The following is a 26,927-nucleotide window of genomic DNA, read 5'->3' as shown; positions in this document are numbered from 1 at the left end:
TATACTTAACAAAAATAGCAAATCTATTTTATATTAAATAAAACTATAAAGTTTTATTGGCTATTAAACTTCCATAAACTCTCGTTTCGCACAATTTTTAATATTTTTAAGGTCTACGATTGGTATACATTATGTATTGCATAAGTATTTTCAACAAGAGAAATCGTTCGCCTTCGATAGGCATGAAAGAAGAGTGGCATTTACGCTCTCGCCAATTTACGAGATTCGAAGGCCCTTATCACGTTGCACGGCATAATTTTGTTGTCGCGCTGAGTTTTAAAACTCGTAATTACAATCATAAAATACGCGCGAAAGTCACGGAATTTCGGTCTGGCAATAGGTCCAGACAGCTTTGTGCGAGACAGCAGATAACCGTTACATTGTATTCAGCTAATAAATGTCATCTCGCATGCAGGTGTACGGCTGCTTGGAGCTGAAATAACATCGTTCTCAAATTCTTAAGCCCTTGAGATATTGAGTTTTACGATCGAGAAGACAGCAATGACGTCTTACACCGTGCTCTTTAATTCAGCTCTTTTCCGCTGTGTCGCGGTGGAGAGACGGGCGAGGGAACGAATAAATTCGCACTGATAATTTGAAAACAATTTTTACGATTCTGTCTATTACGTTTATCTTTATTCATACATCGGGCGACAATTCTGCTATAAAAATAGACTGTTACTGTAATTTTCAAACTCGATATTTGATAAGCTCATTATGCAAATTGCAACGTGATACTTATGGCATCATCTTATAATTATACCTCCTCGCATCATGATGCATCAGTTTCTATATCGTATCGCGTATTCTATAATCAAACACACGGGGCTCATAATAATTCTATATAATTATAATTATCGTAAATATTTTCAAAACAGTTGTTGTTTGAATTTAGAATGATTAATACTTTTAACAAAGTCAAAATGTAAGGAAATACGTTTATTTCATATTTGTATCTAACAAGTAGAAAAAAATGTACGTTGCAATAATTTGCTCTTTAGCATGTATAAATATAATTAAAATATAAAAGTTCTTTCCTTTCAAATAAAATCTTAAAAGTGTAGCAAAATTAAAACATTTATTTATTTGATTCATCATTTAATAATTTGCATTAGTTATTTTAAAGATCATTTAATTATTCATCAGTACTCGTTATGCTGATAATAATCGGCATCATCATGCGGCGATAATTGTTTCTGAAATAATTTTTACGACACTCACGTTTCTCATGCATTCGCGCAGTTAATACGACGCGGCTATGATTATATTGCAAATTCCTGCAGTTGACGAGATTGCTCTCATACGCGGCGAGCCAACCTGGCAACCTGGTGCAAGGTGGTGTAATGATCTCACGTTAATGTAACAAGTCGCGAGCCGTCTCGTCGCCTCGAAAAGGTCACACTACGGCGACAGGCGAGAGTAATTGGAATAGAGTCATTATGAGAGGCGCTCGTAGTCACCGCAGGCGAGTCCAGCACTCGTTTCAAGCTATGGTTACCTATACAAGGAAATGTTGACAAGCGGAAAACTGGATAGTCTGCGTTCCATTTTATATTATTATTTTTATATCTTTTTTTCATCGTATAATTAAACCGAGATCTCCCACAAATTAAAATAAAAGATTATTTAATACATATAAGATTTAATTATCGTATTTATAGAAGCAAAATTTATGCACAAGATAGATACCAAAAAAATGTATTAGAGAATTTCATTAAGCTACATAAATTATTTCGCAAAAATAAAAATAATTAAATGTTAGTTATATATGTCTTCAAATTAATTAAGTACTGTGATTATTGGTCACGCTATAAAATTAAGGATATTTGATCTCGAAACTATTAATTATTGCAAAAATCGTGTCACTGAATTATGCCAACCGTAAATATAAACATAAACGAGCACATTTTGGCGAACTGACGCGGTGACGCACAGATTCGATGTTTTCGATTGCTCCTGAGATCAGCTTTTACATACCTATCACGCCGGAACCATGTACAAAAATTCGACGTGCGTATATACACCTTTACGGGGATTAACAAGGAGGCGAGTAATCTCCGCCTGTGTAAAGCTTCTAGCGGCGCTGGTGGTAGTGCCGATCGCGGTGGGTTTGTTCACGGTGGCCTGAAATTGCCGGATGTCGACGATCGCACGCTCATGTAAAAATTCTCACATTCTCCGGACGTATAAACGTGCGATTAATTGCATCGATTCTCCTTAATACTCTGCAGACGCGGCCGGCAAATGAATCTGACCGCGTTCCGCAATCGCCGCCTCGCACAAAGACGGCTTTCAAAATCGTGTTACTCCCGCATCGAGGCGCGTGAAACCAGGAGATTTCTTAAGAGCACAACTTCAGAACCTTAAGACACACGTGGTGCTTGTAATATTCGCAACGTGATACAATCTGTCTGCAACATGTAGTTGGGTTGGTCGGCAAATAAGTATACATTATTATTTAAAAAATAAATCAAACACGAACAGATAAATAATATATTAATTAATAATCCTATCCCTATGTTATTCGTTTTTTTTTAATTAACTTATTTGCATGGCGGGGGAAAGGCAGATAATATAATGTCTCCAAAAAAATCTCCAAAAAATCTATTCATTAACGTAATTGAATTTATTATTTATCACGCACTTATCCTTTTACATTTTGATGGAAATACGTACGACACGCGCAAATACGCTTGAACAAATCGAGAAAGCATTTAAGGCAACTCTCTGAGGAAGAGACCGGGTTTCTCGGTGTCGTTGCGCGCCGTTATAGAGACGTGTTTTATTAGAGCGTGTAATGACGTTAACTGAATTGGGCTGTTGCGGCATGCCGGTCTCATTACACGCGGCGCTGCCGCCCGCTTCGCTCTTCCATTCAGCGTGATTACTCCAGGCCGCCCTGGTAATAATTATGCTAGAAGCCCGAGACTTTTTGCATGCATGTAGAACCGGTCCGCGCTTCGCTATACATTAGCCAGCCGTGCGTGCAAAACGTAAAGGTAGATGCGGGGTCGATAACGCGTATCGGCATCCACGAATAACGCCGTCGTCTTATGCGCGACGCGATTACGGAAAGAAGGACGCGGAGTCACCCGTCGAAGCCACGGACGACACGCGCATTCGATATCCCCGCCAATTATTCCCACAAGGTCGTATCCAACCATCACAATTACGCGTCGTGATACTTGCCGTCCGATAATTAGCGGGCTTTTACTCGCAAAAATACGACACGAGTTATTATTAACGACACGATTAAATCGTAAAAGGGTTTGCTACCATGTAAGACGACGAGCGCAGGATAAAGTTCTTTTTTTTCATTATCAGGGAAGATCAATGTCTTCTTTAAGCCGTGCATGTGATTACATCGATTACTAAACGCGAACAGGAACATTGTAGAACATGATATTACGTATATAGGAATATAACGACAGAGAATAAAATAAACGCGTAATCTGTAAGTAGATATTAATTATAGCTGTGACAAGTATGGTTGTGATGATTACGAACTTCGAGTTAATTAGGTAAACAAACATACTCTCCAACTTCTCGAAGTTTACTTCTTGGAAGTAGATTCGTAAGGAATATCGTAATCGCGACAAATATAATTGTTTTTAACACACGCTACCAATAAACAAGAATGCTATATCATCTTTTAAGATTAACTTCAAAAAACGTGTAGGAAAAGAGTAGCCGAGGCGTTAATCCCCATGCTATATACTCCATAATTATTACCATAATGAAAATCGCACTCGAAACCGGACCCCGCGCCGTCTCTCACGTTGCACGTCGCGGCATTCTCCCCGATCTCGTCGCTGATAAAGGGATCATTTGAAACCACCGGAGGACGTCTCGCGACGCCCGCGCCGTAACGGCTGCCGGCGCGCCGCGCTATAGGTATCGCCGATATCGCAAAAGTGCAGAAAGGGAGAATATGAGAACGTTCGTGGGCATACGTGGAAAGGAGGCGGAGGCACGGGCACTGTACGAGAAGCGTAAAAAGACGGCGTAGCCCCGTAACCGAGAACAGCAAGAAGCAGAACAAGAAAGGAAGGGAGGCCACCCTGCTCGCGAGGATTACCATAAACACTCCCGCGGCTCACCCGCGTCGTGCATGCACGGTTAGGTGCGCCACTAGCAAATACACGTGTAAATCCCGTGTGTTTCAGGTCTTATTCCGCCTTTCGCCTCCTTCTCGCGGCCTCCTCCTCCACCTGATCCTTCACCCTATTCCCTACGGTACGAGCGAGTAAACCTCTTCGTGGCATTCTCTGGTACCCGTCGCCGCCGGAATCGGCAAAAAGAAGCCCCAGCGCCGCAGTCGCGTGACTTTCATGCTCGCCGAGCGTTCCCTTCCCTTTATACCTTCCCTCCTTATCACCCTAAAGCCCTTCGATGCATTCGGTCCCAGTGCCGTACGTCGGTGCGAGATATGCTCGAAAGTGTTAGTCGATTATTCATTCGACTTCCCATTTCCTTTTTTTATAATTCAATTCAAAGTAACGAGCATATCTTATTTAAACTGAATATTCGATAGATCTTCAATTTCAACCAGAATAACAATGGGATATACAAGATGTCTCAGGATTTAACGGATAAACATTAACTGCGGGAGCATATTCTTATACCTACAAGTTATAAATGATACCAACAATAGTAAATATGATGTGAATATATACACGAGATAAACATGTTCGACTTTTCCGTACATGAAATTGTACATTTTCATATTCTGCACAAGAGCGCGAGCATGCGGTGTAACAGATAGAGCATTAGTCTTTGTGCCAGTGGTCCCGGGATTCCCGGTGGACCAACAAATTTTCATAAACTCGTGTCTCTTTTCCTCGGAGGTCACGGCAAACCACCGAGAGTATCCTTTGCCGCAAAAACCGCTCTCAAAAACTGCCGTTCGAAATCGGCTTACTGTAGGTCCCATATGTACAATGTACAATCTGTGTACAATCACACCATATGCTCTTGCAGTTTGCAAGTTAAATCCTAAAACACCATGTGAGAGCATATTCTATAATTGAATATGTTCACAAAATAAAATGTACAACAATACCAAATTTGAAACATCAGTAATGGTGTACATAATATTGATGAAGTTTCGAATTTGATATTATTATACGACATACTATTTTGCGAACAAAGTTTTAATAATAGACATTCTTCTCTATTTTTATTGATTTATAAATTTATATAAATTTGTATAAATTTATTGTTTTAATTATTATCTTAATTTTAATTTTATATTTAACATGATAGGTCGAAACGTTTGTTTTTATTATATTATTTTGATGTACTATTTTGTTACGTTAGAAGTAATTATTTTGATGTACTATTTTGAACGTTAGAGCATTAGGTAAATAACAGCTCTGGTTCATAGCCCATATTTTAATTATTAATTAATGAAACATTATATTACAAAATAATTTAGAATTATAATTAATTAATTTTACAAACATAAATTCTATGTATAATCATATGTATATATATATATATAGGTATATATATATATATATATAGGTATATATATACTTGTAAAATTAATTCATTGTAATTCTATATGATTTTGTAACATAACATTTCATTAATGTATCCGATTTGTCATATAACATTTTTTTCTTTATAAAGAATGAAAAATAAAAAAAATATAAAAGTTTAAAAATACAAAACTTCTATTCGTAATTAGTAAATAATAGCTTACAATTTGTTTCAGTTTCAACATAACATTGAGACTAATTGTACCAAATATCTTTACAATAAAATAATCCGAGTATCCTAAAATGTCTACCCTCTTTTATTATGTAGTAGTAGATACGCCACTGCGTTACGGTTCTCCGCGATAGGTTTCCTAGATCTGGAGCATCAGTAAGAATAACGCGTTCCACTGCATCGAGATGTTCTTACAGATATGCCGTCTACTTCGCGGAATTCCGCAAAAATATCGATGGCAACGAGAGTGAGATAAAATACGGCAAAGAGACTCTGATTAATATGGATCAATTAATGTAATGTATCGTCTCAACTGCGATCCCGGGCAATTTATCGTATTGGGCCGCTAATCATCGTCTCATTAACACCTCCGTTATCTCAAGGTAATATCGTATTGCCGATATTATAGCGAGTCGTTTGTTTGGTCTGTAAATCAACGCGCTTAATCTTACCAGACGTGCCTGGTACGCGCCACGAAATCTACGACGTTATCAAACTATAATCAGAGAAAAGAAAAGTGCATGCCTGTGTTATTAGCCCCGCGACTCTCGTTCTCTCGCTTCTGCGAACAGTACGTGTAGCGAACGTATCATCTTACGATTGGAATGCATAGTGCCTTCATCATTATATTACCACCGTATAATTCCAACCACTTGCAACTATGAAATGATAATTAGAAACTAGGTAGCGTGTTGCGATCAACTGCAAAGCCAGCACTGTACTGACTGTACTTCGTACATTACATATCTATTTGCAAATAACTATATAGCTCGGTATTGCTCGAGGAAAATCATAAATGTAATATTAAGATTCTATTCATATGTCGTATTTCAAAATGATACGTCTATGCTAATCTGTATGACTAAATGGACTAAAGTTTCAGTGCATTAACAATAAAATCAATCCTCAAAAGTGCTACACACAAAATATTTTTTTAACCAAGATATTTTTGCATCGAAAAGATCAAATCGTTTAGATGCGGCTTAGGTTATTTTCCGCAACAAGTGCTCGCAATCTTAATCGGTTGTAGCCTTAAGAAAGGAAATCTAGGGAAACGTGGTAAAAACTAACCCAGTAACCTAATACACATCTAAGCGAACCGACGTAAGTCGATACACTTCTTTTTCGTTCCTCCTGCCTTCTATTTTTCCCCACTTTCTCCGTTATTCCCATCCGAGCTTCCTCTTTCCACGTAAAAACCTGCTCGTAGACGATAATGATTTAGTGACAACGCCGTGATTTCTCGTTGATTATTCTCGCGTTCATAGCTGCGATATATTGCGATAATTAAACACTCCGCGGGCATAAATGTCCCCCGGATAAATATGCGCGGCGATGAACGTAACCGAAGAGTCGACGTGCGCCGCGTGCGCCTTTTCTTGCGTGCGCAAATAAAATCCTCGTCGAGTGATCGTGCTCGGGACGCCTCTCCCGGGTGGATCCCACCTTCTTTCTCGTTCTCTCTCCTCCCTTTACGCTCGCGCAATCACGACGGACTAATTAAAGCCAGTGGTCTCGGTATCGGACCCGAAGTCGGGACCTTCGACCACACGTCCCCCCCACCCGGGGAGGGAATAGCGTCGACGATAAAGTATTGCGACCATTACCGACCAGCAATGACTTATTGCGGGATAAGAAGTAACGTATGGTTACTTAAGGTAGTAATCATTCGCACATATGTTATAATTATCGTCGCGAGCGCGATTAATCATCGCGCAGGACGATCAACCCGCTCGCTGCGGCACTTCGTTGCGGCGTTGCCCAAACGTTTGCGTGCGTTTCCTCATGAATTTACATGACTCGGGCGAGCATTCAAATATCTAAGGATTGATTCGTAAGATCCCACCGTCGACGATCGATTACGATTGCCGAGCGTAGCTATATACGATTTTCTCGTTGTTAATTCAAACACGACGTCTCAATTGCCGGGTACGACGCTAATCGAGGGTCTAATGCGTTACGCGAATACGAGATCGGAAAGCGAGAAAAGTCCAAGGAACGGCCGATAATGAGCGCAAAGTCGACATAAATAAACGTTGCGATACGCGTCGCGATATCGACTAAACCGCGCATTAATATCCAGCTCCGTGCAGCTCGCCGCATCAATGCGCACATTCTTCATTCATTTGACCGAGCGACACCTCCGACATTCCGATCCGCGTGACGAGCGCGCGTGTCGCGAAGTCAACCGACCGTTTCGATAAGGACTCAAGTCCGTTTAATTATCGCGACGAACGTCACACGGTCCGTTTTGTCCTGCGATGTGGAAAGAGAGATGCGGCTTGCCGCTGATTGCTCAACCACCATCAGAATTATCATTACCCAATACGACGAAGTCGCCTGCATGCGTGAGCGTGTATTTGCATACCGACGCTTATTTGGTCCTTGACCCTCGCTCCGTTGCCGGATACGATAGAATGGCATACGATCTCCCGAGCTACCGTGAAAGCACCGTATAGAATGGATGGAGTAGCACCGAACCGCAAGGATATCGTCGTCATTAGCATAACGTTGCGTTGCAGGCGCTTGCATAAACGCGACGCAACAGAAGTGTCGATAAAGATTATCGATACCCGTTCATGTCTCTGGATTCCATAATTTAAGCTCGTACAAGTTTAATCAGTGCTATCATCTAGTTTAACAAGAACATCGACGAACGAACGTATGTATGACGAACGTATGTACACTGTTACATGCCGCGACGCAACACGTTGTCTATATTTACTTTAAAAAAAGTTTCTCTCATAAGTTTCTAAACAAACAGTTTTTGAGATCATACCCTAGCAAACCTATCGTATCCTAATAAATCTATCTAGCCTAAGTAAACCGTAAATTTTGGATCCCTCACGACTCATTTATCTTAAACGCCTAATCACTTCATATCGGTTGTTTGCGTTTTCTTTCTTCGCGAAGAAGAATCACGCCAATCAGTATTTTACATCCTAGAACGCGTTATTGGTCATTATTCTATAAAATGCTCTACATGCAAAACTCGAAGTGAAGATCTCTCTCGATCGAAAATAGTCGATCTTATGTCGGTTCTCATAGTGAATATTCCTTGCCTTGTACACTGTTCAGAATAAACTAATAAAGTATCTTGTAAAGCGGACAGTTGTCGATGTACTTTGATTTTGAACATTACGTGGGCTCGGCACGCATTTAGAAGCTATGTTCTTTGTTTTACTCTCTCAATGCTGTCCACAATGCGGCAGAGATCAATTCCGTGCCACGGAAATGTAAAAAAGTTTCTCTCATAAGTTTCTAAACAAACAGTTTTTGAGATCATACCCTAGCAAACCTATCGTATCCTAATAAATCTATCTAGCCTAAGTAAACCGTAAATTCTGGATCCCTCACGACTCATTTATCTTAAACGCCTAATCACTTCATATCGGTTGTTTGCGTTTTTTTTTCTTCGCAAAGAAGAATCACACCAATCAGTATTTTATCAGTATTTTCCTAGAACGCGTTATTGATTATTATTCAAAAAATGCTCCACATGCAAAACTCGAAATGAAGATCTCTCTCGATCGAAAATAGTCAATTTTATGTTGGTTCTCATAGTGAATATTCCTTGCCTTGTACACTGTTCAGAATAAAGTAGCTTGTAAAGGGGACAGTTGTCGATGTACTTTGATTTTGAACATTACATGGGCTCGGCACGCATTTAGAAGCTATGTTCTTTGTTTTACTCTCTCAATGCTGTTCACAATGCGGCAGAGATCAATTCTGTGCCACGGAAATGTAAAATGACGCGACATCCGGAAGTAAACCTCATTGTCAGAGACAGTGACAGTGTGTTCCTTCGTAGGCGGTTAATGACGGTGCCGCGTTAGGCGTCACTTGACTCGTGACGTTTGGTTTTCGTGGCGCGTACTAACGATTCGTTGTGACAACAAAGATATAATGTTTTTCACGGTTATTAAACACGTCCGGCGGCTTCGCACCGCAGGCACGCCTATTACATGGCGGCGGGATGGTGCGAGCAGCGCCTTGGGATATATTTTATAGAACCGGTGTTAGAGGAACGCCGATATAGCCAACTATAGCGACCATTCCCTTCCGCATCCTGTCTTTTTTTTTATCGTAAACCGCTGAAATTACGTGAGAAAAGTGCTGGTAAAAGTTCCGCTCGCCTACCTAGGAAGCGAGCCGATAATTTAGATTTACTCACGGAAAGGATGCGCTATGCGCTTACTCTCTCAGCGCACTATAATTCTTCCTACCCATATTCAAAGGTATCGCATTTAATCATCGATCACGTAAAAGATAACTTGATAAAATCAGGTTTACTTCCTCATTATTAAATGCTAATAAATTGCAGTAAGTAACGCAGTACAGAAAATAATATCTAGTGAAAAAATTTTCTACTTGAACGGAATTTTCAATTTGCAGTTACATAGAAAAGTTAAAGGAATCTCAATATTCAAGAGAATTTTAAAATCGTATCAAATTTTTTAGTTTCGTAATCCCAAACAGATTAATATAAATCTAAATATTTATATGTTTATATCTTCAACGAATAATTGCGAAACGTATACAAAAAATGTAACCGATGTCACAATCGCGTATCTTTCTTTTACCAATTCTAGGCAGATGTCTCGCGATTTACACAAAATGTTGCAACTGGTCTTTTGCAATAAGCGAATCACGTTGCTCTGAATACTCTTTGCAACATCTAAGAAGAAAAATTATTTCCTCGCGGCAGCATAGGAGAAAAAAGATTACATAGAAATGAGATTATTGAGAAATAGAGGAATGTCAAACAATAGATGTTTCACAATCATGGTCGCATAATCGATTACGATCCGTCGCGCTGGCATCGAACTATCGCGGCTTAAACTCCGCCGAGATATTCGATCGACTAATCGAATGCGAATACGATGAAATGCCACGAGTAGAACCCATGTTGATCAACGACGATCCCAATAGATAATTTCAATCGTCTATAGCTCAGTGAATTTAAGGCGTGCGAGACGTATAAATCATACAATCAAGTCCCGCTGTTGTACATTATTAGGATTTTGTAATGTCGGAGGATAATCCTATAATAAGAAATAAGGAATGAGGGTAATCTAATTGAACATTGGAAAGAAATAGAACGCTATTCAAAATAATGATTTGTTTCATTATAATAAATCCATTAAAATTGGAGTAATTTGATTAATAATATTATATATTAAACTAAAATAAAAACTGGAGAAAGAAGATATCTGATTCATAATTAAGATTTATAATTAAGTTATATTTGAACTTTCAAACGAAATAATCACAATAACGACTAAATTTCGTCAATGAAATATTCATTAACGATATTTAGACAGTATATACGTCAGACAACAGTATGGACTATAAGTTTACATTCGCAATAAAATAACATACTGCGAATTATAACTTTGATGAATGCCTGAGATTATAGATACTTTAAACGCATGACCGTATTAGACGATACAATTTTTTCGGTTAATCAATTTCTATTGTAATGACGCCGTCGTCTCGTTCAATCGAACAACATAACGCATTAGTCTCATGTTGCATGCGGGACCGTTGCACCTGCACGCGGGGTAATATTCGCGGGGAAGACACGAACTGCACCGAGGCGCACAGGCGCGATCGTTGGTTTTTCTCATGAGTCATCGCGCAAACCCCCCCATCATATTTTCGAACAACGAGCCGGCGGTGTAAGCGTACACGCGTGTAAGCACACCCTTCTCCCTCTTTCTCTCTTTAGCTCCCCTCGCGCCCACCTCATTTTTTCCTCGCGTCCGCCGTGCGCCGCGTAACGCACGCGGCGCGGCGGCGAGGAGCGCACCGTGCGCACTGCGTATGTACACGTATATATGCGCGCAACAATAAGCGTAACACGACGTGGATGGAACGCCACCCTCGCGCGCCACGCCGACGCAACCTGCGTGGAACTCGAACATTGCCGAGCAATGCGATCGTGGTGGAGGGCCGTGTGCGCCAAAGTGTGAGTGTACGCCGCGTTGTATTGCGTACCCACGCGCGTGTGTGCGTGTACGCGCATCGCGCGTTCCGTATATATGTATCGTATGTATCGTTTTTCGCGCACATACCGGACACGCGCTACACACACCGTATACGCACACATGCGCACACCCGCGCGCGATGCGCTCTCCGAACACACCGCCGCCGCCGCCGCGTTCGCCGCATGAACCTCCGCAACATTCTCTCGCGAGTGCACGTGTTGCAGTCGCCGCGTCGCTCGGGCGCTTTCTCTCCGTCGCGCTTTACCACCGTCCTCCCCCCCCCCCCCTCGCCCCATCGCGTTCGTTCGCCGGAGTCTCGTACGTGCGTACATAAGCAAACCTGTTGTTACCGCTCCTCCCCCGGCGTTATCTCTCTCGCGCATCGGGCGCCGATTTTTATAGGCGAGGTGATTCACGAGGCAAGTTCATCAAGTCTCCTTCCCCGCCTTTCCGCGGACGCATCATGCGCTTTCACGGGGATTAGGGGGACGCGCGGGTGTCCTTCCCCCCTCCCCTTCTCGCCCTTTTACTTCTATCTCTCTGTACTTCCTATGTCTATCAGCGGCGTAAGCGAAGGGTGCTCGCACGATTTCGAGCCTCTCTCACCGCGACGACCGTAAATCGCGTCTTGCGAAACCGAGCAAGAAGGTTGCTTCGGCTTCGCTTATACAAAGAGGACATACTTTAAGTATATTACACTCCATTCATGCGCACACTGAGCGTTATAACTGTATATTTGAGTTCAACTCAAGAGAGAGATCCACAGCTTTACTCTAGCACTCTTAAATACTCTTCCTCGATAGAGGAAAGAATTGTGGTCTGAGGTTTACACATTATAGAGACGACATTAAACGAGCGGGAATATGTACTTACGTCAAGAAAAATATAGACAAAATTCGATATGTTTGATTGAATTTTTACTTAAATATTATAAAATTACTGTCACATTCAGATATAAAAATTTAACAATTCTTTTGGAATAAATCGGTTTCCAAAGTTCAATATAGTTTTTAAATACTATATCGCGAAATGCATTGCCATTGGAAAAATATTGGTGAAGTAAATACAGTGGCTTACAGAAATTAACAGTAGCTATTTTCGTTCTCACGCCATAAAATCGTAATTTATGAATCATGTTTTCTCTATAAAGCATGTCCCATGATTCACGGTCAAGCCTATTCTCTGATTACACTATCGCTTGACGTACAGCCTTATATTTAGTTCTCTATCAGCAACTTCACGCGCTATCAGTAGCATTTCTATATGCGTATGTATACGCATTGATTTGAACACACTAGAACACACTTTGCAGCGCGAATGTACACTGAAGCAAACGGACGAGAGAAAAGAGAGAGAGAGAGAGATAAAAAAAGAGAAGCTGCGTCGCCTTATCTTTACCCCTAAATCGAACACGGATGAAATTCCGAGAGTCATACAAATGGATAACACCACAGGGACGTCCGCGGCTTCCTGCGCTGTCGTTGTTGGCGTTCCGATCAGCGAGGACGATCAGCTGTTACGCGATCCACCCACCCACACATTCACGCGCGCGACAAGATTCTGCCTCTAACATGACCCAACCGCAACCACGCAAATGGGCGTGTAAGAGGTAATCAGGACAGTTCTTCTTTGGAAGGTAGCGCCGACGAACGTTACGCTTCTTGCGATCTTGATATGCTACATATTCCAGCTGTGGCGGTATTACTGATGACATCATTTGTCCTTGTTGTCACCGGAGCACAAAATGTAATTTTACTTGGGAGAAAAGACTAATGCGTGAAGATTACATTGAAAACATAAAGTGATGAATTAAGGCAAAAATGGCCGTGTAATGTCCTTGTTTCTTCTCTGCAGCTTTCTATTTTATTTCCAAAGCATCATTTTACTGAATTACAATTTTGTATTAGGTTATAGTGAAATGCAAATTGTTATATATATATTTTTAAGAAAATTAATCTATATAAAATTAATTTTTTCAAAAAAGTAATTAGGCTATTGATAAAATTAATCTATATAAAATTTTATAATGTTTTATACGCCAAAATTGTGTTTGATAAAATGACGTAATAGCGTTGCAACGCCAAATAGAATATCGCGCAATTATATGTACAATATCAAGATGAATAATGTGATAAATATCTGAAGACATCCTTTATGGTTACCGTAAAAATAAGATATAACATCTTTCGGTTGGAACTGTGCGAAAACATGGACAGTACTGTTTCGTAATGTTTACGATGACACGAAGCAGTTGGTGCGAATCGAAAAATATGAGTTCCCTTTACTCATGTTTTTAATGAGATAATTTATATGCGCAAAGTTGTATGGTGTCGGGGAGTTGAATTTGAAACTTATAAATATTATCATAAAAGTATCGAGTCTTGGAGCGATGGAAATAAAATTATAGAGACCAAGAATCGCGACCTACTTCTCGTATAAAGTACTCATAAAATATAACGTCTATATTTAACTTTTCGTGTCATTAAAGTAGTTACAACAGAAAGAGAGATAAAAGAAGATTATAACTTTAGATAAGAAAATGTCGAATTTTCATCATAAGTTTTAGTGATAAATTTTTTGAACAATTCGATTTCATCGTTTTTAAATAAATATGTTAAAATGTAATAAATATGCTACTCTATTATCTTGTAGTAGTAAAAATAAAATGTTTCACATAAATTTATTACAAAAAAGACACATTTTAAATTTATGAAGCTTTATTAAAAAAGTTTATGATTAAAAACTGGATAAACTGTATAAAATGTTGAAAGATAATAAATGGTTTCTTCCTCTCCTTTTTCGGTCTTTCTATCTTTCGTTCTACGGCCTTGCACGCGAACTAACCATAAATGAGAGAATCATAATGAAATTAATGTATTATCCTCGCCCGTCCCTAAACCGGCCCGATACCGATCGAGATCACTAGTCGAATTTATGAACCCCACACCCACCTTAATTCTTCCAGCGCAGCGGAACAACAGAAGCAACGGCAGCAACGGAGGGCCCATGGTCACCGCGTAATTCACGCGGGGAAAAATGTTGCGCGCGCTGCGATTCGATCGCATTCGGCGGGCATTAAAAGCGAAAGGCGAGCGAAATAAAAAGTCTCGGAGCCGCGCGAGTGAAAAGAATAAGGGCGCCGTGAGCCCTCCGGTAGCGTATAAACGTACAAGCGAGCGTAGAAGGGTCCGTGGCTGGGCGTTCTTTGAGATGGTCGATCGCTCCGCGGCGCGGAATCAATATTGTTGGATTGCTTCGATAACGCCTCGTAAATATAATAAAGCCCTCCAACCCCTCCCCGTACCCTTGCCCCACGTAGCGTCTCGCGCAAGGCAGAGCTGCCCAAGAAGAGATAATGGTCGGAGCCCTGGGCACCCAGTGGGCCGGTTGGAGGGGACACGCGTTGGTTAGGGCCCCACAACCCTCCTTTCGTCCTCGCCTCGCTCTACCACATCGCTCGCGCTTTCTCTCCTTCTCCTTCTCTCCCCAGTCTGGTTTACTCCCTCTCCGTCTGCCCCACGAACCCTCACCACGGCGCGTCGCGGGCAGACCTGCCGGGCACCAGAAGAGAGTCGACTCAGTGAGTTTCAGCCCGAGCCGGCGAACGCTTGGCTCTCTCCCACGGTGCGGCGGTCGCCCGTATCGTCCGTTCTCCGAGAACGTCCGTGGCGATCCCCTGAACACCTCTCGGTGGCTGTGTGTGGTCCCGGTCCTTTTTTCTCAGCCAGTGGGTTCCAGTGCGGCTCGATAACGGGGGACGACGCGAGTCATCTACGACTGTCGTCGACAGCTTTTAGAGCGACTTATTCACGGAGCCGTCTAAGTGAACTGACTCCGATTTCGTGATTCACAGGTAGTCTCAGATAGTCGCGGAATCGGACGATTGCGCGTGATTAAGGCCGGCGTAAGACCTTTTTCAAAAGCACTCCCCGGGTTTCGAGAGTGAGCGCACTCGTGATTCCGGCCAGTGGCCGGACAGTCATCCGCCCGCGGATCCCTCCGAAGGCGCGTGTGGAGACTTCGACGACCGATACGGAGGATGTCATGCTCCGTGGACCACCCCGGCTGCCGCGGCCGTCGCCGTGTCGCGGTGGCGACGATCCTGCCGGCTATCTTACGGTGAGCGTCGTGTGTGTGCGTGTTGCCTCCCTTGTGTCATAGTACCGACGTAGAGCGACATAGAGAAGCGACGTGGTGTGACTCTCGGTGAGCGTCGTTGACGAGTCAATGAGACTCCAGAGACGTGGAACGACGCAGCGAAGCGCAGCCGGCGTGATTCTTCGTGGTGAGATTGACCGGTCTCTTCGTGTGATAATCGCGGAAGGAAGAGGTCTCGATGTTGTTGTTGAGCCGATCAGCGTGTGATTTATCCGAGGAAGAATATCGCGTGAATATCGCGGGCTGCACGGAGCGCGTTTCCTACGAGTGACAGTACGTGATTTGGTGTGCGTTTGCCTCCTTATCTACGTTTTCACGCGACGCCCATGGAAATTTGTGCCAATCACGGATTAATGCATGTCGGCAATTGCAGCATGGAGGACATAAGTGTGAGTATTACATGTTGTCTCTGTTCTGCCGTAAAAGCGGAAATAGGATTTCCAAGTTTCTCCCGCCCCACTCTCATCCGTCGCAAAAATTAATTACACAATTCCTTTGGATATGATTCACGGCAACGCCGACGCTACGATATATGGTGTGCGCGAGTGTGGCATCTTGGAATCCTATTAAATTCTTACAATTTATTGCGAAAATAAATGAACATCGAATTCCGCTCTGTATACAATATGTTCTTTGTATTCTTAAATAATAACAACACTCGAATATACTTGAATTACTCATATTCAGATAATACGAATATTTTTCTTTTAATCTGTATATTATCGTTTTATTTTCGCATCATTAGTGTTTAAAAAAAAAATTCCTTTTTTTATTTACATAATCATAAAATCTTGATAAACGTTAATTAAATTTCACTTTAACATTTATGGGAACGATTCACGGATAGAAAAGAAATAACGTGCGATGTGCATTCTGAATTGATGTCAATGCCGAGCGAGAGCTGTCGCTTGTCTTTCCCGCGCCGAAGGCGCCGTTGTAAAAATTGCAAAACAACGAATTGGAGTACGAGAAACGAGTTCGTCTACTTCGCCAAAAGTATCCCGAGATGGATCACCGTCGACGCGCCTGACAGCCGGTGTATTAAGGCAGCGACAGACAAATTTCCGCCGGCGGTGCGCAAAAAACGGCCTTCTCGCGGAGACGAGGATGGATTCGGTCGCTGGTTGCACCCCGGTCGATTAGTCTCGGGAGACGCGGTAGCGGAGCCGGTGCTCTGAATCGGCGGCGGCGGCGGCGGCGGCCATCGTCCAAGAGCGGCCGCGTGTACATCGCACACGCGTGCTCCGCGTGCACGCGAAGAAGAAGACGACGCGCCGAGCGTGAGCGCGCGTTCCCTCGCGCGTCGGACGGCGAGCTTATTAGTTGGCATTGGCCGACTCTCACGCGTCTACCGCACGGGACAATGCGCCCGGGGATTGCACATTGTTGTTTATATTTACGCGTCGCGGCATAAATCTTCGTTTAAGTCGCATTCAGCCCGGCGCGTACGCTGAGAGCATGGGCGCGCACACATTCGCACACACCACACCGGCTGCGAAACGCGAACGCGCACGGTTCGTCACGGATAACGCGCGGTCTTCATTAAACTTAACTTCTTTGCGTGCCGACCGGCCATTAAGGACGGTGGACCGGCCTACGACTAATTTGTACTGTAAATGAGATCTCGAGGATCGTTACCCGCGTGAAACAACGTCATTCTAACGGTCGGAGCCCGCTGCTGCGTGATTATCGCTTTTGGCTGACGAATGGGTGAATTGCTAAACACTACTTGACATTTATTTTCTATCGTTAGTTATTTTGCAACTTGCTTCCGTAGCGTATATATGCAGGTGCGACATAATTGATTTTATCAACGTCCGTAAAATTTAATTAGCCTACACGCGAGATTATGTTTTAAAATCGTTTTGGAATATGTGATAACGGTGTAAAATACACTGTAAATATATACAGACAAATTGGCACTACATTGCACAACGCGAAACAAATTTTGGAATCAAAAACTGATGTGAATTTGCAATTATTTTCCGCCAAATGTATTTTATCATTTTCACATGTTTCTTTAAATAAATGGTACTTTAATAAACTAAATTGTTTGATGGTAATTTGAAAGAATAGTTCGTGGCAATTATCAAATTTAATTCATCTAGTCAATGCAAATTTTGACACGTGGTCAGATTTGTTATATTTGCACAGACTTCGTGAATAATTTACTGCATAGAAAACAAGCAAGTTCTCTAGCGAAACTAGACAGTGTTTGAATGGCTAAGACATTAGCAAACGCGCGTTTATATCCATCCTGTACGTTATATTGTGGTACAGCATGTTGTATCCGGCGTAGTATTCATGAACGTATTAATGAAGCACAACCACACTTCCGACCGAGACAATGGCCCTACCTATCTCCGTATCTCTGTATAGCGAATAATGCTTCCGAGATTAAGACATTATTTGCGAGATACACTTACATCGCGTGGCATTTCTGTGTATAGTAATGACGGCGTACCGCTTTCGGGATTGTCTATATGCGTGCGCGAAAGAGAGACGGGCCGTGATGACTACCTTCGGTGTTCGCGCTGAAGCAATTTTCACCGGCTAACTGACCTACCTGCTTATACGTGCCGCGATCAAGACCGCCCATCCGCGGAGCATTTATATCGCTTGTAGCGGCCAAGAAGTACGGGCGTACGTAATATTTTGCCTAGGCACGAGCACCGCTCGGGATATACAGCTATCGGTAAATTATGGCCATTAAATTATGAATATAGCGGCGTGCGCGTTTTGCGAGAATTATTTTGCCATGTAAAGGGGAATTTATTCCCCGCGCGAACATTAATTCTTCGTGCGAGTAATGGCATGGTGAGGTGCCGAGATGCGGACCTTGCGAATCGATCGCGGATCGAAATCACGCCGTAACATCAGCAGGCAAACGAAATTTTTAGGTTCGACATTTTTTTATGCAATTGATAGAGGCGGATTTCAATGCACCGTTTTAATTTACGCCGTTAAATCGGCTCTATCTGAATGCGGTTATTGTTATCAATTAAAAAATACGCGCTGCTCCGAGAGACGGTGACGCGATCGTAACCGCCTCGTTAAAAATTTACAATTACGTAAGTATATGGCACATTGAAGAATATGTCATAAACAGCCAACACAGTAAATGCCGATTATAAACTATTGTAATGCCAGCAATCTTGGCGTGCCGTAGATAACACTGGCACGCGAACATACGTACGATTCTTTAATAAAACAGCGATATAAAAATTCGGATGTTGCAAATTTTTCTCCAAACATAAATTGCAAAATACATTAATGAAATTCTACCGGTGATATTAAACTTCAAATTGAAGGATACCGCTATTTAATAAATCGTTAAATGGCAGATGCGTTCTCAGAGACCGGCACATTTGACCAGATCTATCAACGCTATGCTTTAAACAGTTAGACGATTCTGCTTACAACCGGTTACTCAACTCCATACACCACGTAATCTTCTCGTTTTTCCCGAAGAAAATTGTGGCGTATCGTATGGCTTCGATTACGTGCTGCCTATACAAACACCTGGAGTGTACATACATGAGCCCCTAGGACGATGCCCGAAGATGGAGAGTCTATGCGGAGGATCTGATGCAAATACATAAATTCTTAGCCTTGCTATGCGATATCGTGAATTCGATAATCCCTTTTCCCCTGCCTTTCCGGACTAATAAAAATTTTTTCTCTGAACATTAGAAGCTTTCACTTCTAACGTTTCAAGAATTGCGAGTAAAAAACGAGGAATAAAACGATACAGATGTTTGCAGATACCAATTTATATACAGATTTATTCTTCCTCCTTTCTAATAATATATCTTTTTAAAACTACTTAATAGCGACACAATGTCGAAACATCTGTAAACAAGGAATAAAAATCTGGATACTATTAAAATATATTCTGGATTCTAATTGAAGGATCTTTTAACACTTGCTATCTCCTTTCCTTTACGGTCATGCGCTACAGCTTTTTTTCCTCTTTTTTTCTCCCTTGTTCTCCTCACCTCCGTGTGTCTCGCCATTCGGAATTCAGGGAGAGAGAGGCCCTCTCACGATTATCAAAGGGGAGGAGTCGGTGGCGCGAGGAAACAGCGTCAGCGGTCTTCGCGCCAGATAAATCTACGTCGCGATCTGCGTTCAAGAACGTCGTTATCTGCGTGTGTATACGCGCGCGCGCACCTGCAGGCCTCGCATGTGCGTGCCCGGTTGTACGGGAGCGGGCTATCGTCCATCGCGATGGAGGTTTCCGAGGGTATGTCGGACTTAACGATCAGAAGAGGCGTATGGACCAGCTGTTACTGATATCACCCTAACCTCTAGTTTTGTTTTTCACGGCGAAATGAGTTGATGAATTATGGCAATGTTTATGATGGGGGGAGGCTTATTCCGTTGGAGAAGGAGATGGTATTTTACGAAGATGAATCTAGTGGCTGTCAATATTAACTAGCTCGTATTTAAGCGTTAAATATGATTACACTGAAAGGTTTATTCGTTACACGAGAGAGACGTAAATAATATATTTCATGACTTACGAAAGCTCGGACATTGTAACTGTCGGTCGCCCACCGGAAATCACTGAACTATCGTTAAAAAAGTAACAACTATTCTATTGACACATATATAGGTTACAGCAGTGAAAGTAGAAATGCGAGTGATGCATCGGAAGTGATGCTTTCGTCGGGAGTAACTCTCATAAATAATGTATTTTCTGACACACGCGCGTAATCGATGCACCTGTGCGCACGCAAAACTCGTTGCGCGATTTACCTACTCTTGTCATCCGATTCGATTACCGTAAGAATCGGATTTCTGCATGATTGCCGGGAAATATGTATGTATGCCGACAGGGTGGACTTTTGCGCCGAGTTGACGCACGGCACGGGAATCAACGAGTCGGAAACCCAAGCGCGTACCTATCTACCTACCGCTTCCCGTAGCCTATCGCCGGACGAGTACACGAATCACCTGCTTATCTAATTGCCGTCAAGACTACGCGAGTACATGTTCGCTCTCGAGCACGCGTATCGCATCTCATTAGGGTCTCGTTGAGGCCTTGTAAATTGCAAAATTGTTTCTCGCGTTATCGTGGTAGCTCTTCCTCGGATTTTGCGACTAAAGAAATAAAAGCACCGTACTTTACTTAGAAGCTCGTAAAACGGATGTCTTGCTTGAAGCACTTTGAGAGTGCTTTCTGAATTATTTTAAAATAAAGAATACAACCGCAAATGCACAGTTTGGTCCCTTTGCAACAGCGTTGATCATAAAACCATCCGATACGTTTCACACATCTGTCTTCCTGCGAACACTACTGAACACGCGTGTATGACGTGCATCCATATCGGAACGGAAGCCCGCGAACCGCAGACATGTTTCATCCTCGTGCCACGCTCGCAAGACTTTTACGTCGTCAGCTGTTGCGTTTTCCTGCCAGTTAGCGGGCGGAGCGAAGTCTAGTTTGGGAAATTATCGACCGCGGGACGGGACACAATGAAAAGTGAGTCATCGGCAAAGTGTGCGACTCGGCCCGACGAGCACACTCAAGTTTCCTCCCTCGGGGACTCCAGCTAATTGGCAGTTACTTTCCATCCCGATGTCTACCGGCGCGGCGTTGGCGTTATACGCAGTAGGCGCGCATGCATATGTATGCATCGCGACGTAGCTTCCCTGGAAATTCTTGGTGCGCGGATTTACGCGATAGGATGCCCCCGCGACCCTGGGTTAGCAACGAGACGAGAAAGGCGAAGCCACGGCGCGAGAGACCTTGTTCTGGGCTCTTAACAGCGGGACTCTGTTCGACGTGGAGTACGAACGGCGAAGTATTTACAGTTTACACCCCATTCGTTGCGTAAATGATCGCGCGCGCTTTAGGCCTTACCGAGGACGAAAATTATCCCGCGCGTTTAAGGCGCCGTAAGATCCCGCCGTAAGATCGTGCGGCGTAGAACGCGTATACGCAGACGACATAACGATGGCATGCCGCATCCTGAAATTACTTCCAACGGTCAGATGCATAACAGAATTACGTGTGTTACGATTGTAAGTACTCCGTTTTTGAAGTGACGCAAGGAGACGTCAAACCGCACCTACGCCCCGAGGATGAAATAAACATAAACTCACGTAGTGTCCAAACCGTCATTTCAACGTCAATATCGTTAATCGAATCGCGCGTAACCGATCACTCGTCGGGACTCGTAAAACTGACAGGATCGTAAACATTAGGCGCGTGTAATAAATTTCGCAAACGCGCTGCATATTCATATCCATCACGCAGTACCGTTCGAAATTCTTTCCGCGCGGTTGATGGCGCTACCGCAGACTGGCTGATCATCGCAAGAAGAATATCCCTATAAGACGAATCCCGGAGGCAAGAAGTCTCATTACCTTCTTCTCGAAATTTATCTTCCTCGTACGAGACAGCGCGGTCGACGCGGCCGGATCGTCCGGCATATTACACGAATACTTATTCGCGTCATTATCGGTACTTAATCATCGGCGGAAAAACAGTCGGCCGCGCCGCGCCTTCTGCCCACCATCGGCGACGGCAATCGGGCGGGTGACTTTACTGTATTTCGTCGGCTGGAAACGCGCCGTTTATCGCAGCCCTCTCAAGAATTCGACGTCAGGTATCTCTCGTCCCTTAATTAGCGGGATCCGCCACGGGTTCGAGCGACGCGAGAGAAGGAAGGGTTAGGAAGGATACGATCCAACAGGACTCTCCCCCCTCCTCTCTCTCTCTCTCTCTCTCTCTCTCTCTCTCTCTCTTTCTCTTTCTCGGAAGACGAGATGCGCAGCGAATCATGCATTATGTATAATACGGACATACACCCGGGTACCGAACGCCTAGGTATATTTCCTCGACGCAAGTAACGCGCAGCGCAGCGTCGGTACCTGTATTTATAGAGGTACGCAAATTGGCTGCAACCGCCGCGCGTCGAAGCAACAACGCGAATGCCTCGTCGGCGCGGAATACGCAAGCCATCGTCGTGAAATCGTCGACCGGCTTGCTACGCTCTCGTTGCCTCTCGCCGCCGCGTCGTCTCGGCCCGAATAATTATAATTGTTAATCGTTGATCGTCGAGAGCGCGTGAACAAGAGAACCGCTACAGAAGCGCTAATCTCGACGTTACATTTATGGATCCTCGCTGCGATATCATGCAATTATTAATCATTAGGGAGTTTCGCATTTAATATTACGAGCTTTATAATTAAATTAATTTTCTGTTGACTATATTGTTCTATTTCTCGAGAGATGATACATTTCTGTTTTCTAGGAAAAAAAATGATATTAATATCACATAATTTTCAAAAATAATTGGCAATTTTGATAGTCATAACATCTCAAAAAGAGTTCATAGTTTACAAATTTTACTTATATATAATTTCTAAATAAAACTGGAAGAAGGGCAACATATATTTTAATGAAATATTTCATATTAACAATTACACAGTATTTCAAAAGAGATTTTTTTTCTCCAAAGTGCGACGAAGTTTTCTCGCGTTGAACACGATGCCATTTGAAGAATTTGCCTATCACATCAAGATTTTGAGTAAATTGGAATGAAAGTGGCAAAAAAAACGTTTTTTTGTTACTTTTAATATTTTCTTGCAGCAAAACGGAAACTGGTTTCTAAATAAACGGCATCTGAAAGTATTAAGAGGTTTCAAGTGAACTTTGCTTAGTGACCGTACGACTTTTTTTCATCAAGTTATGGCTGTTTGAATTTTATACTTACAGACTTTTTATACACTGTGTTACAAAAAAAATACTTTTCTTTCTCCGAACTCTCTGCGATCATACGTTTGGAATGAAAGTAATCAAAGAACTGAAAGTATCATTCAAGAACTTTCAAAAAAACTTTTACCACTTTCATTTCAATTTATTCAAAATCCTGACATGCTAGGCGAAATTGCCGGCATCGTGTTCAGCGCGAAAAAATCTTCGGAAATGTATGGTCGCACTTCAGAGAAAGAAAAAAAGAGGGTTTTTTGTAACACCTTGTATAAAAAGTCTAAAAGTATAAAATTCAAACAGCCATAACTTGATGAAAAAAAGTACGGTCATAAACCATAGTTCTTTTCAAAGATCTTGAATGATATTTTCAAATGCCGTTAGGTTCACATTTATAGAAACCAGTTTTCGTTTTGCAAAAAAATGTTAAAAAAAAAAGCAAAAAATAGCGTTTTTGTGCGACTATAGGTTTAAAAGTGGAAATTAGAATAAAAGTGGCAAAAAATGCTATTTTTTGCCACTTTATTCTAATTTCCAAATCCTGACATACTAGGCGAATTCTTTAAACGGCATCGTGTTCAGCGCGAAAAAAATCTTCGAGAAACCCATGGTCACACTTCGGAGAGAATTTTGCTGTAACATTGAACAATCAGAATCAAATACATTACATGACTAATAACTAATAAAATTGTTAATATTTTTAAACTAACAAGTCAATAGTCTCAAATAAATATTAATATCATAATTAGTCCGATATGCGAATTAATACCGGCTAATCAAATACATTTTTATCGAATCGTAATTAATATAATGAGCTATTATATTAATTACTGCATGTGGTATGGTATATAAGATGTATGCATCATATATCGCGTGTACTTTAAAAACTAGCGTTTACATTAATGTGTATACGTAGCGTCACGCGAGGTAAAGTTATAATATACTGTGGCGCCAAAGATATATTAACTGGATTCCAAATTGGGCGAATAAAACGAGGTTGAATAATTTCGCAACATGTATCGCGTGTTACAATGCAGCAGTATATATCCAAAAAGAAATGAAAGGATGTTCATGTTGCTTGTTTCTTCCATCAGAAAAATATAGCCATTCGCGGTACCCTGATGCACGAAAAGTTCTCGTAATCAACACGTCATTTATACTTCAAACCTTCAGTAACGATCCATTTATGGAAATTTTCTTATTCGACACGGCTACGTATAATAAAGATAAAGAAAACTCTCATGCATGACACGACATTGTATCTGATAATGCAATTTCGTCGTTTTACTGTTCGTGTTTTCCGACGGACGAATCTTCTTACAGCATAAATTCTTTATATGAATAGATGTATCGAATTCTGTTAAAGCGCACATTGTCATCCCGCGGAATAGAATTGATGTACCATTGATAGTTAACTGCTTATGGTAAGCGCGAATTATTATCGTGAACACAAACGGTGATAAATTCACGCGAAAGATTTGGGAAAAATTACGAAATAGGACTCCATTGTTATTGTTTCACTGCGGGGCGAAACCTACTTCAACCTATTCAACTTGCAGATCATAATTTCTCACGCATTGAGTAACATCCGTGAATATTCACTGCGCACCTGAGCGTTTCTCACATGGTGATGTTTCATTGTATCTTCGGCAAGAGTACACGTATGGAAATGTACATGTATAAGCCGCATTTGGATGCCTCGTGTATGTACATAGATAGTGCGACGGTATAAAATGTACGAAAGCAAAGCGAGACGGAGATTTTGCTATTTAATTATATGCATAATTTATACAATCACATAAATAATAATATTATTGTTATAGAATGTTTTTGTACACATAATACTTTCCCGCTATGTAAATAAATTAAAACATGAAAAAATTTTTGAATAATATTTTTCATTTACTTTATGTTATAAAAATTTCTTATTGTAATTTAAAAAATTTAACGTTCATAAAATTGTCGAAAGACCACTATTATAGAGTTAAAAATCTATTATTCATGCTCTTACCTAACTGAATAAGTTTTATACTTTACTTTTTTTATATTTCACTTTACATAATACGATATTGCTATTTCGGATAGTGTTGATAAAGTTAAAATTGAGGTGGCAATTAATTAACAATCTGTAGCGAATCATACCGTAGCGCTATCGCGTATCCAATTTTCTATCGACAATCCCGCATCGCTCAATCAAGTCTGCACCATGTTCCGGACGTGCACGCACTAGATTGAGTGCACATGCAAGGCGATACTCGTCAAGGTTAAACGTTAATTGACCGTCACGAGCACGATATGCGATCGACATCAAAACGACGCGGAATTATTAGCTGTATCGAGTATAAAATTAAGACGTAGACCGAGCTCTCTTCTCTCCCTTTCTCCCCTTCTCTTTCTCTTCTTTCTCTCTCTCTTTGCCGTAATTCCCGGTACATGCGTAACCCTGTATTACGACCGTTATGTGCATAAATTCTCTCTCTCTCTCTCTCTCTCTCTCTCTCCCTCTCACAATCGATATACGGCTCGCCGAAGTCGGCGGACCCTGAAGTCACGGTAAGCACGCGGCATAAATAAGAAGTAACTTCGCTTTCTCGCCCCCTCCGTCTCGATTTGTTGCTTCCCGCCCTTTCCTCTCGCACACATGCATGCACGCTCGTAGATACGCGAACTTCGTGATTCAACCCTTCGGCTCACCATCGTGACGATAAATGCCCTGGCAAAGACCCTGCCCTTTTACTTCGTTAACCTCTGGCATACGTATTGGCTGGGGCGAGCAAGTAAGACGCAACGAAGACGATAACCATGTCGTCAACGAAGAATAATATTTTAACGTTTTAATCACGTTCCAATAATCTACGACCGTGTGAAGTTACGATATTAATCACGCGGGCGTGTGAAGTTACGATATAAACTAATTATAAATGCGTCACAAATACACAAAATCTATATAATTGATGACGGCGTGTTTCGATTGTACTGCAGTCAAAAAATTAGTAACCGCGGCGTACGCAAGATTATTACCGATGGAAAGATTCCGAAGGCAAATAGCAGACGCGTTCCGCCAGGAAGTTATTGATAAGGAACAGAAAACGCATCCTTCGCGCGTCTAAATCGTCGATGTACCGTGCCCGCGCACTTTACGATCGCGCGTTGATACAAGAATATCTCGAACCGGTACATCCAGAGCGCTTTCGAGCCGTTCCCCACGAACGTCAGGTTTTCCTCCACCGTAAGTACGTCGTATACGAGAGAGTTACGTGGCTCGCGGCATCAATCAGGAGAGAAAGAGGAAAACGGCGAGGCATTCCACGGTCGTATCGCGAAGCCGCAGCGCGCCGCGG

At 42.1% G+C, this 26,927-nt stretch overlaps 2 protein-coding genes across 2 annotated transcripts in view; one reads left to right on the top strand and one right to left on the bottom strand.

Annotated features, from left to right (window-relative positions):
* The window catches only part of LOC105456021, a 126,293-nt gene that overhangs the window by 73,705 nt on the left and 25,661 nt on the right, over positions 1–26,927 (bottom strand). The window lies entirely within an intron of this gene.
* The window catches only part of LOC105455912 (TSC22 domain family protein 1), a 74,712-nt gene continuing 63,101 nt past the window's right edge, over positions 15,317–26,927 (top strand). The window contains exon 1 of the mRNA XM_011699621.1: positions 15,317–16,252. Coding sequence (XP_011697923.1) covers positions 16,190–16,252 — 63 coding nt within the window. The 5' untranslated portion in view covers positions 15,317–16,189. The remainder of the gene's footprint in view (positions 16,253–26,927) is intronic.

The sequence above is a fragment of the Wasmannia auropunctata genome, unplaced genomic scaffold (genome assembly GCF_000956235.1).
Source record: "Wasmannia auropunctata unplaced genomic scaffold, wasmannia.A_1.0 LD335828.1, whole genome shotgun sequence".
In the NCBI taxonomy this organism is placed as follows: domain Eukaryota; kingdom Metazoa; phylum Arthropoda; class Insecta; order Hymenoptera; family Formicidae; genus Wasmannia; species Wasmannia auropunctata.
The sequence above is the reverse complement of the archived record's forward strand: the minus strand, read 5'-3'. Positions and strand labels throughout refer to the sequence as shown.